The sequence below is a fragment of the Pseudophryne corroboree genome, chromosome 2, assembly GCF_028390025.1.
Source record: "Pseudophryne corroboree isolate aPseCor3 chromosome 2, aPseCor3.hap2, whole genome shotgun sequence".
Taxonomy (NCBI): Eukaryota; Metazoa; Chordata; class Amphibia; order Anura; family Myobatrachidae; genus Pseudophryne; species Pseudophryne corroboree.
The window spans coordinates 386,047,130-386,062,780 of NC_086445.1; the positions used below are offsets into that span (position 1 = coordinate 386,047,130).

Here is a 15,651-nt window from a genome sequence, read left to right on the forward strand (position 1 = left end):
AGGTGGGCTCTTCTTGGGCGGCTGCCCGAGAGGTCTCGGCATTACAGCTTTGCCGAGCGGCTACTTGGTCAGGTTCAAACACTTTTGCAAAGTTCTACAAGTTTGATACCCTGGCTGAGGAGGACCTTGTGTTTGCTCATTCGGTGCTGCAGAGTCATCCGCACTCTCCCGCCCGTTTGGGAGCTTTGGTATAATCCCCATGGTCCTTACGGAGTCCCCAGCATCCACTAGGACGTTAGAGAAAATAAGATTTTACTTACCGGTAAATCTATTTCTCGTAGTCCGTAGTGGATGCTGGGCGCCCGTCCCAAGTGCGGACTTCTTCTGCAATACTTGTATATAGTTATTGCTTAAATAAGGGTTATGTTATGGTTGCATCAGGGTTTATCTGATGCTCTGTTGTTGTTCATACTGTTAACTGGGTAAGTTTATCACGAGTTATACGGTGTGATTGGTGTGGCTGGTATGAGTCTTACCCTGGATTCCAAAATCCTTTCCTTGTACTGTCAGCTCTTCCGGGCACAGTTTCCTTAACTGAGGTCTGGAGGAGGGACATAGAGGGAGGAGCCAGTGCACACCAGTATCCTAATTCTTTCTTAAAGTGCCCTGTCTCCTGCGGAGCCAGTCTATTCCCCATGGTCCTTACGGAGTCCCCAGCATCCACTATGGACTACGAGAAATAGATTTACCGGTAAGTAAAATCTTATTTTTTTTTTTTTTTCTCCCATGCCCCAATAGACTGTGAAAAATATAAAAATTCTAATTTTTTTATGTTGGTAGGGGCATTTTATTCTTTGTCCTTTACTATATATGCTTGCCTGCAGCAACCAGCGTAAAGATAATCATAAAGCACTAATATACATCCTCTACTATAGGGTGCTTTATATGCCAATCAGTCATTCCAATGTGGCTTCTATTATCCTTTTTTGTTACAGTGGTTTTGACTGGGCTCTTTACCTTATATCATCTTTTCTTATATGGGGTGTTCATAATGCTAACAGCAGCACAGGGTATTTTAGGAGATATATATGTTGCTCTTCTGGAAGTTAGCAACCGAACCGTAGAGCAGCCAAGTCAATCTAGTCATGTAAAGATGGGCAATGGAGACCAGAAAAAGGCAAAAGACTTTCTTAGCAGAAGGAATAGGTTCCTCCAGTTAAAAAGGGTAGTGAGCACTAAAGTTATTACTTCCAACTTGTGTTGTGTTTCTATTAGGTGCTACTTTATTTCTTGCAACATACAAGTTTTAATTTGTTACAAAACATATTGGATGCACAGTATAAGGTTATTCCCCACGTTTGCAGGTGTTTTAGTACTAAATGTGATATCATGGGAAAGGTAACATAATATATGACTAGCGACTTCACTACTCTCCAAAACTTAAGTGATTTACTTAATAAGCCTAAGGATATAATTTTCAAGACTTTCTTTTATAGATTTGTAGGGTGCATTATATTGAGAAATAGATTAGATGAATTGCTCCTTTGAGATTGTTTAATAATATAATGATCATGCTTAGCTATGTGTTTGTTTTATTTATTAGTATTCCTGGAAGCTTGTTCACCCGACTGATAAGTATTCTAATAAGGACTGTCCAGACAATGCTGAGGAATATGAGCGAGCCACTCGCTACAACTACACCACCGAGGAAAAATTTGCTTTAGTGGAGGTATGTAATAATACTTTTATTTATAATGTGTAGGACTCGATCAACATGTCTGTCTCATTGTTTGTTGATCATTTTGATGTGCCAGTTTCTGCAGTGGCAGCAAAGTAAGCAACTGACTTTTTATACTGAACTATTGCTTTTCAATTTTGTAGAGTTCTTTTAGTTTTTTGTTTTTTTTATTCAAAGGATAATAAGTCAAGCAAGGAAAGTCCCATTTGTTAAACTACTAACTGATGGTCTCAGTTGACGAGAGTTTTTTTTGCAATGCACAAGCAAAGTTGTTTCCAAAAGTTAAAGCAAATGCAGTTAAGTAAGGTTCTGGATGGCACATTCATGAAAAATCAAAGACATTAAGCCTTTGAGGAGAAGAAAATTTAAGTCACTCATTAATCAATTATTGATCATGCTGTGAAGTAGAAATGTACTTGACAGTATTTGTGGTTATCCATTGTTTAATAAATTTTATTACAACACACTTTTATAACCATACTCGTTGCATACAGATGAAGCCTGACCTCTTGTGTGTCTTTTCCATCTTTCTGTAGGTGATCGCCATGATTAAAGGTCTGCAAGTTCTGATGTGCCGGATGGAGAGTGTATTTAACCATGCAATTCGCCATACTATATATGCAGCACTACAGGATTTTGCACAGATCACCTTACGTGAGCCACTAAGACAAGCTATCAAGAAAAAGAAAAATGTGATCCAAAGGTGAGAACGGTCTCATAATAAGCCGTAGGTATTATGTAAAATACATGGCCTAATGTTTTCAGCTCTTTCATCATACTTTCATTTTGCTACTGAAAATAACTTATCAGTAATTCGATTTTTCTGCTGCTGGGTACACTGGGCTCCACAAGGTTTAACATTGGGGTATAGAGTAGGATCTTGATCCGAGGCACCAACAGGCTAAAAGCTTTGACCTTCTTCCCAAGATGCATAGCACTGCCTCCTATATCACCCCGCCTCCGTGCACAGGAGCTCAGTTTTGTTGTTGGTGCCATGCAGCAACCAGGCACATAACAGGGGGGCTGCTCCAGCAGCCCTGAGAGAAGCTTTTAAAGAATATTGAAGATTTCAAGGGCTGCAGCAGAGACACTGACTGTGTTAGATGTCGGTCAAACATCTCCTGCTGTAGCTCCATCACCTCCCCCAGCGGCGCTGTACACTCCCACACCCTGGTTGCCGGGTACCTACAGCGGAGGCTTCGGTTCTCTTCCAAGTTAGTCACACACACGACCGCTGCTCTCCCGGATCGCGTGGCCGCACTCAGGGAGGAGATAAGGGGTCCCCTCGAAGTGACCCGCTGTAAATCGTGATCCCGCGCGGCCGGTGGACACTGTGGTAGTACAGGGACCCCACTAGACCAACAGGGCATGGGCACAGGTCTGTTTTCTCTCATAAAACCAATTTATTAAGCCCCCAGTACCCGGAGGTGAAGTCCAGCAAGGGGATAAGGCTTTGACCTGTAGCCCCTCCCCCAGCACCAGGGCGCCATTTAGAGTAAATGTTCCCGCCCTGGAGCTGCATAAAGTATCTCTCTCTCTCTCCCTCACTCCCTGTCAGCGTTTGGGCGCCATTATAGCAAGCAGAGCTGAGCCTTGGACTGTTCGGGCAAATCCTCCTCTGTAAAGCCGCCTGCCTGTCAGCGCTGTGCATTTTACAGGACACTTAAGTGCTGACAGTGTTAGTTAAGAGAGAGTGCATTTAGTCAGGGTTATTTAGTACAAGTACCCTGTGATATACATCCAGTCTTTATTGTGCATTGTTATATCTATTAAGTGTATAGCTATACATAGTACTACTCAGTATTTCTAGTCCAGTGCAGTTTTATTGCATGTCATAATTTCTTTTTCATCCACTAGGGGTCACTGGAGTACTCTAGGGATATGGACGGTTCCACAGGAACTAGGCACTTAATAATTAAAATTTGAGACTACATCCCCCCTCCATATCCCAGAGTACCTCAGTGTTTTTTCGGTGCTCACCGAGCAACTAGGCCTGTGGAGTTTGTCCACAATTATTGGATTTATTTTTGATTTTTTCAATGTTCCACATCCCTTCCCCCCTTCCAGAAAGGCGAGGGTCCGGGATAGTGGAAGCTGCTGAAGCAGCTGTGGGTGTCGGTCCTCTCTGAAAGAGCTCCCTCACTACCACGTGCAGGACTAAAACCTGCAGTAAAGGCTGGACGCCCCGCTGTGTGGGATACTGTGTGTGTGTGTGGCCGCCAGCCGCTGCCTTCAGCCGCCCGCCGCCGCTGTTTATGCTGTGTCCCCCGCCGCTCTTAGCCGCGCCGGCCACGTTGATTTATGCATAGGCCGCTCCATGGCTCTATGCAGCGCGCTCCCCGGCCCTCGATGCCGCTTCCGGCTCCCTCTCCACTATAGCCCAGCTCCGTGTATAGAGAACGGTACACGGAGCACGGGGGGGGGGGCGCACACAGGCTCCACAGCCTAGTGAGTAACTTTGCTGCCACAGTTACTCCCACTGATAGGTACTTATTTAAGCGAGGAAGTAGTCTGTGACCGATTAAAACATTTAAAGATTAATAAATCACCAGGGCCCGATGGTATTCACCCAAGGGTTCTAATGGAGCTTCACTCTGAACTGGCAAAACCGCTATCTTTGATCTTTAAGGATTCAGTTATATCAGGTATGGTTCCCAAAGACTGGCGTATAGCGGAAGTAGTGCCTATATTCAAAAAGGGAAGTAAAGCTGAACCAGGTAATTATAGACCAGTTAGTCTTACATCTATAGTGGGGAAAGTATTGGAAGGTATTCTAAGAGATAGTATTCAGAAGTTCCTTGAAGTCAATAAGGTCATTAAAAGGAATCAACAACATGGGTTTATGAAGGACCGATCCTGTCAAACCAACTTACTTGGCTTTTATGAAACAGTAAGCGCAAACCTAGATCAGGGTAAAGACGTGGATGTAATCCTTTTAGACTTTGCCAAAGCGTTCGATACTGTACCACACATGAGACTTATCTACAAGCTACAAGAATCAGGGCTAGGAAGCACAATATGCACTTGGGTCAAAAACTGGTTAGATAATAGGGAGCAGCGTGTTGTGGTTAATGGATCTTTTTCAACTTGGACTGAAGTGCTAAGTGGTGTGCCGCAAAGCTCAGTATTAGGACCGCTATTGTTCAATATTTTCATTAACGACCTAACAAGGTCTAGAGAGCATGGTGTCAATTTTTGCAGATGATACCAAATTGTGTAAGGCTATAAATACAGAGGAGGATGCCGAGTCTCTTCAGAACGACTTAGTTAAATTAGAAGCATGGGCAGCCAAATGGAGAATGCGCTTCAACACAGACAAGTGTAAGGTAATGCACTGTGGTAACAAGAACAAAAATTACACCTACCTACTAAATGGGGTAAAATTAGGGGATTCTGTACTGGAAAAGGACTTGGGTGTCCTCATAGATAGCAAGCTAAGCAGTAGTACCCAAAGTAGGACTGCAGCAAAGAAGGCTAATAAGATATTAGCATGCATAAAACGGGGTATTGATGCTAGGGACGAGAGTATTATACTCCTGTTATATAAATCACTAGTGAGGCCACACCTTGAATACTGTGTACAATTCTGGGCACCGTACTACAAAAAGGATATCCTGGAGCTTGAAAAGGTACAGAGGAGGGGGGGCGACCAAACTAATTAAGGGCATGGAGACGATGGAATACAAGGAAAGGCTTGAAAGACTAGGCATGTTTACATTGGAAAAGCAGAGACTAAGAGGGGATATGATCAACATCTACAAATATATAAGGGGACAATACACAGAGCTTGCTCTGGACCTGTTTTTGGTTAGATCAACACAGAGGACTCGTGGACACTCGCTCAGGTTAGAGGAGAGGAAATTCCGCACAATACGGCGTAAAGGCTTTTTCACGGTAAGGACAATACATGTTTGGAATTCCCTGCCCGAGGGAGTTGTAATGGCGGAATCTGTCAACACCTTTAAGAATGGGTTAGATAAATTCCTAAAGGATAAGGATATCCAGGGGTATGGTGCATAGTCATGCATTATAGTTACTATAAATAGGGATAAAATGCAACGGCTGACAGCAGCATCAGTCAGAAATTTTAGTCAAATCATCATGCATAGGAGACCACAAATAGGTTGAACTCGATGGACAATTGTCTTTTTTCAACCTCAGATACTATGTTACTATGTTCCCTGCACACAGAAATGTCAGGGTTACTGGATAAAATCTCATGTTCAACTCTTGTTGATAAAAGAAAGTATGTTTACTAGAATACAGCAGCGCTGCATATGTATTACAATAGGCTATTAAGTCTTTGTTAAACAGGATACATATTATATGTGCAGGTTTGAATGCAACATAGTATGTTTATTAAATCTGCTTACATAATTATAAGTCTGCACTTTGTGTTATACTGTGAGCATGAGGCCATATTTAACCATGCTTCCTGTTGTTTTTTTCTGTTGTATTTCCAGAATTTCCTGTATTACATCTCTCCTCCATTGAAGGCGCGGGGGTGTTAAGGGGAATTTGGGATCAGGCATATTGCTGGCGTGCACTGCACTTGGCCAGATATATATTTATAGAGACACCTTAGTGCTATTTACTGGGTCGCGCAAGTTGTATTTTTTGTATTGTCTGTCTGCATAATGAGTAAGACACCAGCAAAGACTAAAAAAGCAGTTTCTCTACCATGTCTGTAACAGTGTATTCATGGATCTACACTCACTTCTCTTACTATTATTTTTATCATTACTGTTTATAATGATATTATCCCAAAGACTGCAAATCTGAATCATGGCTGTGGTCAGCCAAATACTGGCTTTGTTCACTGTTGTAAAGTAAGATGTGTTATACAATTGGTCAGCACATGGTGATTATAAAACAGTATCTGTGGAGCTCTGCAAGCATTGTGAGTTCAGGCTCACCTGCAGCAGCTTTGCTTAATTCACTTAGCCACACCACAATTGGATACGCCCGATCTCATCTGATCTTGGAAGCTAAGCAGTGTTGGGCCTGGGTAGCCACCTGGGAATACAAGGTGCTGTAGGTATTTTTAAATCTACAGCCACACCACACTGGATACAGGACCCATTAACTAAGCTGCGGTTAAGCAGCAGACATCTCAGGTTTTTAAGCCTGTGAGTGGTCACATTTAGTTTCAGACTTCTAAGAATTATTATACCTCTGAATCAGGATATGTCTGGATATATGTATATGGGTATATAATATATGTGTGAATGTATGCATATATGAAATATATATATATATATATATATATATATATATATATATATATATATATATATATAAATATAATATGCTGACATTAAAAATCTATTTTGCAATAAGCAAGACTACAGTGGCGCAGTTGGTCGGCATACAGTGCTTATTAAACAGTATCTATTGAGCACTGCAAACATTGTGAGTTCAGGCCTCACCTCCCCAGATCCCCAGTGGCCTAATGGATAGGACACTGCCCTCCTAAACCAGGGATTGTGGGTTCAGGTACCATCTGGATTGCAAGTCACTACAGCAACCATTTCATCACCAGAGTTGATGTTTAAACAGCAGCTTTGCTTATTATTTTTACAGGTGGCTCTGTAGCCAAGTGGTTAGGCTTCCCGCCCACAGTGAACATTGTGATTGCATGGACACTGGTTCAGATCCTGGTTTAACAGGTGTAATATAAAAAAATTAAATAAAAAAATAAAATATAAACATGGTAGGACACCATTTTTAACGTTACTTACTGGTTCTTTGCCAGAGGTTGCTGCCCTACAACACTCAGCCTCTGGGGGAGCGAGGGGGTTGTTAGGAATTTAATTTATTAATTGTTTTTGACAGCGTGTCTCTACAGGAAGATTCACTATTGCTGGTAACCACATGCACGGTAATGCAGGTTTATACACAGATTACTTCCGTGGTGTACTTACTGGTCAGGGTACATGATCACTAAGTCTAATGCATAATCAAACAAGCAGCTTCGCTGCAGAGTCGGTCACACAGCGTGTCGGACAAATACGACTGCACAGACAGACCCTTACCGGTCCTCTTTAGGGGGAATGCTGGCGCATGTACTGCCTGGGGGAAAAAATAAATAAAAAATAATAGTTTTTTTTTTTTTACTGTTTCAGCTAGATTGTTGCGGTCGATTCTCCGCCAGCCCTCATAGCACCAGGCCAGTACGTCAGTTTCACAGCGAAGGCTGAACAATTTCCAATGAGAGACAATTGCAATTATTGGGCGTTTAACTACCTATCGGAGTGTACCCTACACAGCAGTAGGGCTGTTGCTTCGCCCTGCTTTGGTAATGGTTTGAGGTAACAAGGCTGTAGTGCCAGGGCACTCCAGTTCAGGTTTGCCCTAAATAAAGACCACCTTACACTTCTTGTTGCCTACAGCTTCTGTGACGTTGGCAGATTGGTTCTTGCGTTTCAGCTTCGCTAGTGGCGCACAACGTCCACTTTGGCTACGTTCCAAACGAGAATAGATCGCAGACCAAGTGGGGGGGGGAAATCTTATTTCCTACCATTGTCTGCGCGATTTCCTGAATGATTCCGTCTCAACGACTTCAATTCCTAGGTATGATTCTCGATACGGTAAATCAAATAATTTACCTACCCGAACAGAAGTACAGGTCATTTGTCATCTGGTACAATTAGTGCTCAAGCCACGCACAGTCTCGGTACATTTGTGCATTCGCCTATTAGACACAATGGTGGCGGCTTTCGAAGCGCTTCAGTTTGGAAGACTTCACTCACGTCCTTTTTAACTGGATGTGCTCGCACAATGGTCGGCCTCGCTTCTGCAGATTCACCGCAGGGTGAGGTGGTCTCCAAGGGCCAGGGTGTCTCTACTCTGGTGGCTCAAAGTACAGAGTCTAACCGCAGGGGAACGGTTCGGCGCCTGGAATTGGATAATTCTCACGGCGGACGCGAGTCTCAGAGGTTGGGGAGCTGTAGTTCAAAATTTTCAGCTCCAGGGTCTCTGGGCGGATCACGAATGATTGCTATCTATAAATGTCCTGGAACTCCGGGCAATTTACAATGCGTTACGACAAGCAGTGCACATGCTGCAGGCTCAGGCTGTTCAGGTGCAGTCAGACAATGCGACGGTGGTCGCATACATCAACAAACAAGGAGGAACGAAAAGCCGCATGGCAATGCGGGAAGAAGCTCGAGTCCTCAATTGGGCCGAGGTGATTTTGTCGGTAGTATTCATTCCGGGAGTGGACAACTGGGAGGCGGATTATCTCAGCTGTCGGGATTTTTATCCAGGATGTGCATTAAATCCAGAAGTGTTTCACACGCTGGTCCAGAAGTAGGGTTACCCGCAAGTGGACTTGATGGCATCTCGCCACAATTATCAAACGCCCCAGTTCGTGTCCAGAACGCGAGATCCAAAGGCAGTGGCGGTGGATGCTCTCACAATCACGTGGCCATACAGTCTCGTGTATCTGTTCCACCGTTTTCCGCTGCTCCCTCTGTTGCTAAAACGGATTAAAAGAGAGTCCGTCACAGTCATACTAGTGGAGCCTCATTGGCCTCTGAGAGCTTGGTTTTCGGATCTCCGCGGTCTACTCGCGGACGTTCCTTGGCCGCTCCAACTGCGTCAGGACCTGTTACAACAGGGTCCGTTCTTTTTCTCCGATTTAGCGCGGCTGCGTTTGACGGAGTGGCTGTTGAGACAGCCCTCTTAAAAAGAGAGGGCATTCCAGAATAGGTTATACCAACCATGTTACGAGCTAGGAAGCCGGTTACGGCAGCTCATTATTACAGAATTTGGTGTGCCTATATAGGTTGGTGTGAAGTTCGGAAGTTTCCGACATCATCTTTCAAGTTACCCCGTCTTTTGTTATGTCTACAGATGGGGTTAGATCAGGGGTGGGCAATTATTTCAGCTGGGGGGCCGCTTAACACTTCCAGCGAATATTCGAGGGCCACACACAAAATATCTTGTATATACAATATCTATCACAAAAATGCTGTTAGATTTTTATAAAAAATATTTTATTATACAAAGCAAACAGAATAAGAAAATGAACACTGATACAATATAGAAAACAGTAAATGTCTATGTAGGAGTACAAGGAACAGAAATGGAGGAAGAGGAGGAGAAGACAGAAAGAAGACAGAAAACAAGAGAGAGAAAAAATAACAAACACTCAAGCCTTCGTACAATCAAATGGAGTGTCCGTTTAAAAAAAAAAAAAGACTAACAATCAAAAGTGGAATTAACAATTACATAAAAGAGTCAGTGAGATGATTGAAACCTCTGATGCGCATTAACCAGAGAAGCGAAGTCAGTCATCATCTCTGTTGTCGCAATCCGGAGCACAGCTGCAAGGTGCTCATCATTCATGGAAGATCTGTGTTTTGACTTGTTAAATTTCATCACAGAAAATGCCTGCTCGCATATGTAGGTTGAACCAAATAGCACAAGCATCTTCCGCGCATGAGCCTTTATCTTTGGAAAGTTTTGACCATTGAGAGAGGCATAAAACCGTGGAAGAGGTTCTGATTTGAATTGCTCTTTAAGCAAAGCATCACACTGCAGGTCAATAAGCTCAAGTTGAAGATCACAAGGAGCATTGTCGACATCAAAAGGTGAGGAGACTGAAAGGATATCAGCCTCTTCTTGTACCCCTCGATTTGATGGCCACTGACGTCAGTGAGAGCAATCCTTAAAATTACAGATTATACACGACACCATGTAATTAAGAATCACTCTCCGTTTATTGTTCATAACAATGGTATATAAGGCATCATTGTCTAGGGAGGGATTGGAATGTCCAGGGAGGGGTAGGCAAAAGTAAATACTTTATTGGTTTAACTTTACTGCATAGGAGGGGTAAAACAGGCTACATGGGGGGGAAGTAGGATACAGCCTAGTACTTCATCTAGGGGTGGTGATTTCACACAGTTCCCAACAAACTATGGGTGGAGCTATATTCATTTTATGCAATGCAAGCTAAATCCAAGGCAAAAGAAAAAGAAACAATATTTACACAATGCACAATGACAGAGGAGATTTAACCCTTCAATCCCCTCTTAGAATCATGATTGTTATACGACATGATTCTTCTGTAGAGCCCCCTTTTTGTTTCTCCAATTTTTTAGATATTGAACATAATCATCGGGGCCTTTGCTATCAGAGGAGGTGATGGGGCTAGTGGTAACATCATAATACATCAAGACTGTGTCAATACCTTTAGATGTGAGTTTCTTTCCACAGGGAATCACACAATAAACTATGAGACCTATAAAGATTAAAGTTATTATTATGAATATACTTATTTGCACAAGAGCCTGTTTCCAATTTTCAATCCACCCAAAATATTGGCTCCATGGGTTATCAACACCTGAATTTTTCTTAAGTTCTATGGATAAGGTTTCTAACTTGTTTATGGCTAAAGTAACCTTACCGTTGGGACCAGTGTTGTCAGGAATATATGTACAACAGCCTTCCACCTTACTAATGTAAACACATGTACCGCCTTTTTCTGCTAGAATCATGTCAAGGGCCATTCTGTTTTGGAAGGTCATTTGGGAAGTGGCTTCTAGCTGTTCAGCTATACCTTTAAGAGCATCTTTGGTATCATTAACAAATCTTTGTTGGTTATAATATATATAATTAATCCAGGCTACGTTTTTATTTACAGTTACTATAGGGAACAATGATTCAAAACCCGCAGCCACTTCATCTCTAGCTTTGAACTCATTTGGAACACCTCTTGGGACCCCTATAGCATCAATGTATACGTGGGGGTCAAAGCTACCTCCTGGGAGTGCTCTTTTCTTTCGATTAGCAGGAGTATTAGAGGGAGGAGTGGGGTCATCGGTGATCATTAGGAGTGGCATTATGACTTTGGCCAGGGCACACTCACCATACCATGGTGTGTCTAATTTACTTCTAAGTTTCATATCCCCACATATGTAATAAATGTCGCCTAATGATCTAGTTTGGTTGACTAAAACAGTTGTTCTTTTATTTGCACAATACCCTGGTGGGAAGGTTTTTAAATTTCTCCCTGTGGTGGTGTTAGATGTATAACAGGTATAGTTTCCAGGATATATGGTTATGGTGCTTCCTGGGTTGGGATTTTTTGACAATATGGGATATTCCCTTTTCCACATTTCGCACTGACTGTCATTTGTTTTGGTGTCATTAAAAAGGCTGAAAAAACAATTTTCCTGTTCTAGGGGTATATTAAGGGGCACTGTACCTAGGTGGGGCCTAGATTTGCCACAGACATAACAGTTACTTTTATTATGTTTGCTAGCACTATACTTCATCCATTCTAACCAGAAATTGATGTCAGAGAAACCAGTTTCAATAGCTAGGGTGTCTTTAAAGGTGGGATTGTTAACGGCCATCATATCCTTGAAGGTGGTTATATGAGGTTTCAAGAGGTTGGGGCGTGGTTTAGGGGGCTTGAGCTGGGCATACTTTTCATTGTTAAACATATCCTGTAACAAGAATGGTGTAAGGGATGGGTTTAAAAAAAAGGATTCACCTAGGACATAGGTGCCTGCATCAGTAGACTGGGGATGTTTTATGCTTAATATGAATTTACTATCACATCTGTTTTGTCTATGAAGGGTAAGACGGGTAAGCAGGGACTCACCATATTTGTCTTTTCTTGAGAGAGCCTCTTTGGGCTGGTATCCATAACTATGGCCAGAATTCCATCCCACTGATCCCCAATACGCACATTTATTTCCCCAATATTTACTAGTAACACAAATATAGGCTTCAGTGGGGGTATTACGTGTACCATACTGATCACACTGCCAGGCATAATGTTTGTTAAGACAGGGAGCAATGGTACAGAAATCTATTTTATAGGCGGCAACCTCAGTATTGGAGGAGTTATACCAAAATGTGTAGGTGCCGGATTTTTGTGTAATGTCTACTTCAGCTGTAGCTTGGCAAGTGAGGACCATTAGGATTATCAACATAGTCCCCAGGATAGAGGTAGGGGACAGGTTCCTCATCCTCCTCTGTTCTTCTGTCTTCGCTAGGTGGGAGGTCAGGGCTGTCTGCCCCCGTTTGTACCTCGCTGGAATCACTTGCTTCCCTCTCTAGGTCTGGTCTAGGAATCTTTTTCACTCGGGATGCATGGATCCAGGTGGGGCTTTCCTCTGTCAGGACTGCTGTTCTGGTTACTGCTACGACCTCTGTCTCTGGACCGTAGGTAAAGTCTCCTGGGCTCTTGTTCCTGGGGAGCACCTTCACCACGACTCTGTCTCCGACTTTAAAGGGGTGTGTAGGTTCCTGTGGATTCAAAGGGTTTTTACAAACAACCTCATGTTCAATTTCATTCAGTTTTATTATCAGGGACCTGACATACTCTTCTCTGATAAGTTCTAGATCTCCCTCCTGTATTACTAATGGTTTCTTAGCCCAAGGTGTAGGGAAGGGCCTACCCATTAATATTTCAAATGAGGAGTAACCCAGAGTCTTTTGTGGGGTCATTCTGATCTCTGCTAGGATAATAGGAAGGACCTTCTTCCATTTATGGAAGGTACCCCCTGTGGCCTTCCTAAGCTTGTCTTTGAGGGTCCTATTCATGCGTTCTACGACCCCTGAACTCTGCGGGTGATACGGGATGTGGAACTTCCATTCCACCTGCAGGGCCTTTACCAAGGCCTGTGTAATTTTTGCTGTAAAGGCGGAGCCTTTATCACTATTGATTTGCAATGGGCACCCCCATCTGGGGATGATTTCCTGAGTTAGGATCCTAGCAACTGTCTTTGCATCCTCAGATTTAGTGGGGAATACCTCTGGCCATCGAGAGAACATGTCTACAATGACCAGGGCATACTCCTGTTTACCAGTACCTGGGATATGGGTGAAGTCAATTTGCAGGTGTGTAAAGGGTGTGGTGGGATATTCAAGATGCTGATGTTTTGCCTTGTCAGGGTTGTTGGGGTTGTTTCGCAGGCAAGTGATGCATCTACTGACATACTGATCTACTAATGACTTGGCATCCGTGACATAGAAATCATTACGTAAAAGTAAGGTAGTTGTTGCCTTACTGTGGTGTCCTATGCCATGGTAGTGAGCAATAAACAAGGGTGCACTGGACTGGGGTATACAAGGTTTCCCCTCTTTGCAGATTAATCCTGTTTTAGGATTCTTCTGCAAAACTGGGTAAGTCCAGTCAGCTAGGTCGGCAGTGGAGGCTGAGGCCTGTAACTGGGTGATCAGGTAATGGTTGTCGAGAGCTGGGGGGGTCATGATGGTCATGTGGGCCTGAGTGATGGGCTGTGAGGCTGCATGTTTGGCAGCAGAGTCAGCAAGGGCATTTCCAAGGGAGACTGCATCCTTCCCCCCGGTGTGTGCCCTGCAATGGAGGATTGCAATGTCAGAGGGTAAGGTTATGGCATGCAGAAGGTCAGAGATGAGTTGGGCATGTGATATGCCTTTTCCATCAGCTCCAAGGAAACCACGGCGTTGCCAAATGACCCCATGGTCATGCACGACGCCGTACCCGTATTTGGAGTCAGTGTAGATGGTGACTGGTTTATTCCGGTAAAGGTGACAAGCCCTTGTGAGAGCAATGAGCTCTGCAGCCTGTGCTGACTGGTAAGGAATGGGCTGTGCTTCCAGAATAATGTCAGGGAGAGTGACAATAGCATAACCCGCTTGGTACGTGGTGTCATTGGGTCTGCTACAGGAACCATCTACAAAAATGACATCCGCGTCGGGGACAGGGACAGGGGACATGTCCAGTCTGGGGGATGTTTCTGACTCAATGGAAGCTGAGCAGTCATGGGGTTCAGGAGGGTGGTCTTCAGGACCTTTGAGCCCCAGGAGAGCGTTGAGAATGGGTGCAGGACCTGAAGAGTTGGTGGCATACTTAATGGTGAGGGAGGGGTTGTTCAAAAGGAGAACCTCATATCCACTAAGGCGCTGAGCTGACATGTGTTGTGTGTGTAACCCTTTTAAAATGGTTAGAACATCATGAGTGGTGTGAAGTATTGTTGTGTGGCCTAGGGTGAGTGTGGTGGCCATTTCAGTTACCATTGCACAGGCTGCAAGTGCCCTGAGGCAAGCAGGCATACCTTGCACAGTGACAGGCATTACTTTGGAAAAAAATGCCACTGGGCGCAACTTTCCTCCATGAAACTGTGTGAGCACCCCCGCCATGGTTTTACAATTGTCCCTTGCAAACAAATGAAAAGGTAGTACATAGTTGGGGAGGCCAAGTGCCGGACTTTTCATTAACATACACTTTAAGCTTTCATATGCAGTTAACATTTCTTGTGACCATTGTACAATATTAGGTTTGTCTTTCAGTGTGGCTTGTCTCAAAATGTTATCATAATAGGAACAATCAGATATCCACTGTCTGCAGTAATTTACCATACCCAGAAAAGACAGCAGTTCTCTCTGGGTAGTTGGGGTGACCAGGCCCAATACAGACTGAATGCGCTGTGGACTGACTTTCCTTTCCCCCTGAGTGAGCACAAAACCTAAGTAATCCACATGCTTCTTACACCATTGCATTTTTGTTTTGGACACCTTGTGTCCACATTCACAGAGCCAGTTTAACAGTGATATACCATCCTCCCGGCAGGCCTCCTCAGTTTGACTACAGAGCAGCAGATCATCTGCATACTGTAGCAGGACTGAACCATGGTGAGGGTGCCAGGGCCCCAATGTGGCCTGGAGTACAATGCTATACACAACAGGTGCGTCAATGAAGCCCTGGGGTAAACGACACCAGGTGAGTTGCTTGCCCTCAAAAGAAAATGCAAAAAGTAACTGTGTCTGTGCATCCACTGGAATGCTAAAAAATGCATTTTTTAAATCAATCACAGAAAAAATTGCAGCATCTGCAGGGATAGCTGAAATGAGTGAGTTAATGTCAGGTACAATGGGTGCTATGGGCACAATGAGTTGGTTAATTGCCCTGAGGTCTTGTACAAACCTTACACTACCATCTGACTTAGCAACAGGGTTGACTGGTGTGC

At 43.7% G+C, this 15,651-nt stretch overlaps 1 protein-coding gene across 6 annotated transcripts in view; it reads left to right on the top strand.

Moving 5' to 3' along the window:
* Positions 1-15,651, top strand: part of CYFIP1 (cytoplasmic FMR1 interacting protein 1) — a 414,017-nt gene that overhangs the window by 157,947 nt on the left and 240,419 nt on the right. For all 6 annotated transcript variants that reach the window (XM_063953279.1, XM_063953277.1, XM_063953278.1 and 3 more), the window contains exons 13-14: positions 1,544-1,669; positions 2,215-2,381. In XM_063953279.1, the coding sequence (XP_063809349.1) occupies positions 1,544-1,669; positions 2,215-2,381 (293 nt within the window). The remainder of the gene's footprint in view (positions 1-1,543; positions 1,670-2,214; positions 2,382-15,651) is intronic.